This window comes from Protobothrops mucrosquamatus, unplaced genomic scaffold (assembly GCF_001527695.2).
Source record: "Protobothrops mucrosquamatus isolate PMUCROS unplaced genomic scaffold, P.Mucros_1.0 scaffold4449, whole genome shotgun sequence".
Classification (NCBI taxonomy): domain Eukaryota; kingdom Metazoa; phylum Chordata; class Lepidosauria; order Squamata; family Viperidae; genus Protobothrops; species Protobothrops mucrosquamatus.
This window is the reverse complement of record NW_015390359.1, coordinates 12,896-16,290: the sequence shown is the minus strand read 5'-3', so window position 1 is coordinate 16,290 and position 3,395 is coordinate 12,896. Positions and strand designations below refer to the sequence as shown.

Genomic DNA, 3,395 nt, shown 5'->3' with positions numbered 1-3,395 from the left:
TCCCTTATAATGACCGCTACCCCGCCGCCCCTACCCCGGGTCCTTGGCTGATGGAATGCCTGGAAACCCGGCGGGCAGATGTCAACAAGGGGTACTCCCCCTTCCGTGCCCAGCCAGGTCTCGGTGATACCTGCCAGGTCCGCACCCCCCTCTTGTATAAGATCTTGAATGAGGGGGGCTTTGTTCACCACTGACCTGGTGGTCAGCATCCCCCTGATCATGTGATCAAAATTCATGACGCCTGGCAACTGGCTCATACTTATGACTGTTGCTATGTCCCAAGGTCATGTGATCCTCTTTTAAGGCCTTCTGACAAGGCCTTCTGAAGTTGTCACATGGAGCAAAATTCACTTAACAAATGTCTCGCTTAACGACCAAAACTTTGGGCTCAATTGCGGTTATAAGTCAAGGACTCCCTGAACAGTGCAAATGGGTGTGGAGCTTTCTTGGAACTGCTGAAAAGAATGTGTTGTAACTCCTTTCAGAAGTTCCTATTTGCACTTTTCAGGTAACGCTGAGGGGAAAAAGTAAATTAGGGGTAGGCAACTTTGGCTCTTTTATGACTGGTGGACTTCAACTCCCAGAATTCCTGAGCCAGCATGGGAGAATTATGGCCCCCTTCATGACTGGTGGATTTCAACTCCCAGAATTCCTCAGCCAGCATGGGGGAACTATGGCCCCCTTCATGACTCGTGGACTTCAACTCCCAGAATTCCTGAGCCAGCATGGGGGAACTATGGCCCCCTTCATGACTGGTGGACTTCAACTCCCAGAATTCCTGAGCCAGCATGGGGGAACTATGGCCCCCTTCATGACTGGTGGACTTCAACTCCCAGAATTCCTGAGCCAGCATGGGGGAACTATGGCCCCCTTCATGACTCGTGGACTTCAACTCCCAGAATTCCTCAACCAGCATGGCTCAGCATGGAAACCTCTCCCTTTCCCCTCAGCACGGCTGGCTCAGGAATTCTGGGAGTTGAAGTCCACCAGTCATAAAAGAGCCAAGGTTGCCTACCCCTGAACTAAACCTTCCAGCGGCCTCAGTGAGTCTCAGAGAGAGTACTAACGACCAGATGACTGCAAGAAATAGACATTCTTCCGCCTGAACTGAAGAAGCTTCTCGGATGAAAAGCGAAATGTCTTCAAAGGAAAAACGAAGACCGTCTAGTTGCCTTTTGGAAAAGCACCTTTGGGACGAGAGGAAAGTCAGTATGTCAAGTGATTGGCAGAAATAATAAAGGCAGGGGGATAGAGATAAATCAATAAATACGCATTAGGAAGCGACGAAATTAGCAAGCAGGGATACCAACAGCTCGCAAGAGGAAAAGACCAAGCGTGGGACGCCGACTTACTTTCGGAGATGTTCGTTCTCCTTCAAGAAAAGCTCCGTCCGTCTGTTGTTGACACCGCACCCACTTTTGTACGACCTGCAAGGTGTGGACAAAAATGGAAAATGGGTGAAAAAGAATTCAGACTTTAAGTACTGGTAACTTACGGCAGCGGTGGGCAACTAGGGCTCCTTTATGACCTGTGGACTTCAACTCCCAGAATTCCTGAGCCAGTATGGCTGGGTCAGGAATTCTGGGAGTTGAAGTCCACAGGCTCGGCCGCACGGCTGGCTGAGGAATTCTGGGAATTGAAGTCCACAGGCTCGGCCGCACGGCTGGCTGAGGAATTCTGGGAGTTAAAGTCCATAGGCTCAGCCACACAGCTGGCTGAGGAATTCTGGGAGTTGAAGTCCCCAGGCTCGGCCACACGGCTGGCTGAGGAATTCTGGGAGCTGAAGTCCACAGGCTCGGCCGCACGGCTGGCTGAGGAATTCTGGGAGTTGAAGTCCACAGGCTCAGTCGCACGGCTGGCTGAGGAATTCTGGGAGCTGAAGTCCATAGGCTCAGCCACAGCTGGCTGAGGAATTCTGGGAGTTGAAGTCCCCAGGCTCGGCTGCACGGCTGGCTGAGGAATTCTGGGAGTTGCAGTCCACAGGCTCAGTCGCATGGCTGGCTCAGGAATTCTGGGAACTGAAGTCCAAGGCTCAGCCGCATAGCTGGCTGAGGAATTCTGGGAGTTGAAGTCCACAAGCTCAGCTGCATGGCTGGCTGAGGAATTCTGGGAATTGAAGTCCACAGGCTCGGCCACACAGCTGGCTCAGGAATTCTGGGAGTTAAAGTCCACAGGCTCAGTCGCACGGCTGGCTGAGGAATTCTGGGAGCTGAAGTCCACAGGCTCAGTCGCACGGCTGGCTGAGGAATTCTGGGAGTTGAAGTCCACAGGTCATAAAGGTGCCACAACTGCCCACTCCTGACTTATGAGGACAACCCCCCTTCCTAAGTTTGGACAACTCCCAGCCTAACTCCTTTCTTTAGAATATGAATTTTCCAATCCATTTCAGCAGAGGCCTCTTGTGTGTGTTTGTGGCCATTGTAACTTCAACACTGGCTCATGAGTAGCTTTGGGGTGCTGTAATTTTGAACGGTCATTAAGTCGAGGACTATCTGCACTGAACACAAGGCCACGTTTGCAATCGTTCGGGTTGTGTGCAAATAAAACACTTCTGTTTCTCTCTCAAACACACACACACACACACACACAAACACAAACACACAAGAGTTACTGATTACAAGAGCACACCCTGTTGTTATTGAGAGAGTGTGAAGGTCAAAGTCTCCAAGGTATATATAATGTTATTTGAAGTTCCGGGATCAGAGCTGTGCAAATAGTAACACAAGAGCAAGTCAATTACTCAGTGAACAGCCTCAGAGGCCACGCAAACAGGAGTCCCAAAGCCAAAAGGCCTACAGGTAGGCCTTGACTCACAACCACTCGTTAAGTAGAATAGAATAGAGCTGGAAGGGACCCTGGAGGTCTTCTAGTCCAGCCCCCTGCTCGAGCAGGAGAACCCATACCGTCTCAGACAAATGACTGTCTAGACCAGGGGTAGGCAACCTTGGCTCTTTTATGACTTGTGGACTTCAACTCCCAGAATTCTTGAGCCAGCCATGCTGAGGAGAAATGGAGAGGTTTCCATGCTGAGCTATATTGGCTCAGGAATTCTGGGAGCTGAAGTCCACCAGTCATGAAGGGGGCCATAGTTCCCCCATGCTGGCACAGGAATTCTGGGAGTTGAAGTCCACCAGTCATGAAGGGGGCATAGTTCCCCCATGCTGGCTCAGGAATTCTGGGAGTTGAAGTCCACCAGTCATGAAGGGGGCCATAGTTCCCCCATGCTGGCACAGGAATTCTGGGAGTTGAAGTCCACCAGTCATGAAGGGGCCATAGTTCCCCTATGCTGGCTCAGGAATTCTGGGAGTTGAAGTCAACCAGTCATGAGAGGGGCCATAGTTCCCCCATGCTGGCTCAGGAATTCTGGGAGTTGAAGTCCACAAGTCATGAAGGGG

At 51.2% G+C, this 3,395-nt stretch overlaps 1 protein-coding gene across 1 annotated transcript in view; it reads right to left on the bottom strand.

Annotated features, from left to right (window-relative positions):
• Window positions 1-3,395, bottom strand: part of LOC107299025 (Golgi SNAP receptor complex member 1-like) — a 37,012-nt gene that overhangs the window by 24,775 nt on the left and 8,842 nt on the right. The window contains exon 4 of the mRNA XM_015828389.1: window positions 1,353-1,427. Within this exon, the coding sequence (XP_015683875.1) occupies window positions 1,353-1,427 (75 nt within the window). The remainder of the gene's footprint in view (window positions 1-1,352; window positions 1,428-3,395) is intronic.